Source organism: Otolemur garnettii, unplaced genomic scaffold, assembly GCF_000181295.1.
Source record: "Otolemur garnettii isolate 467f Iridium unplaced genomic scaffold, OtoGar3 scaffold00167, whole genome shotgun sequence".
In the NCBI taxonomy this organism is placed as follows: Eukaryota; Metazoa; Chordata; class Mammalia; order Primates; family Galagidae; genus Otolemur; species Otolemur garnettii.
The window spans coordinates 738,077-738,925 of NW_003852562.1; the positions used below are offsets into that span (position 1 = coordinate 738,077).

An 849-nucleotide genomic window follows, 5' to 3' on the forward strand; every position below is an offset into this window, starting at 1 on the left:
TAAGTTCTACCTCCTGGGCCCTTAAAAGGTGCCTGGCTGTGCCTGTTCTTCATCAGACCCACTTCTTTTTTGGCTTCTTAATCTATTTGTCTGTTCCCCTCTTACAGAATCTTTTCTTAGAGTTCTTCTTCCTGCCCTCAGTCCACCCTCTCCTTTGCTAGTCTGCCTTTCATGTGGAGGCTGGACTCACAGTCAGCACATCTCCCCCTTGTAGAACGAAAGGCTTCTGACGACAGTTCTCAGTGGAGGCACTGGCCCCTGACGTGGCTCACCTCTGGTCGTGGGACAAGTCCATCGCTCTAATGCCAGCATCACATCCAGGGTAAATGTACAGCTGCTTGAAGTCGCAGGCCTGCCAGACCTCCACCACACCGTTGTCCCCTCCAGTTACCAGGTTCTGGCCATCGCTGCTCAGGAGAATGGCCTTAGAAACAGCCAAAGAGCAGCCATTTTTCTCACATTTTCTGAAACAGTCAACTGTCAACACTGAGAAGCACTCAGTGCAGTTCCCTTACGGTCAGTATCTACTTTAGCCATTGTACAAGGTTCTTCAAGTCCAACCCCTAGAATTTCTAATGTGGAATCCACCAGAATTATTACTTGTACAAAATGCCTCACTAAAAACAATTTAACTTACAGAATTGCAGCAGTCTCAGTGAATACTAACAATTTGATTTAGGAAGACCTTGAGAATCAAGGGACGTGATGTTTTGTTAAGTCCTGAATATTAACAATGCTGTGACTTTTAGGAAAAGTGGCAGGAACATATTTCAGAATAGTTTTTAATGATGATAAACCAGGCAGTGCATGCGGCTCAGTCGCAGGTCACTGGCCACATACACCCAGGCT

At 46.3% G+C, this 849-nt stretch overlaps 1 protein-coding gene across 1 annotated transcript in view; it reads right to left on the minus strand.

The window, feature by feature from the left end:
* The window catches only part of NBEA (neurobeachin), a 719,303-nt gene that overhangs the window by 2,441 nt on the left and 716,013 nt on the right, over nucleotides 1–849 (minus strand). Inside the window, exon 57 of the mRNA XM_003800132.3 lies at nucleotides 273–464. Within this exon, the coding sequence (XP_003800180.1) occupies nucleotides 273–464 (192 nt within the window). The remainder of the gene's footprint in view (nucleotides 1–272; nucleotides 465–849) is intronic.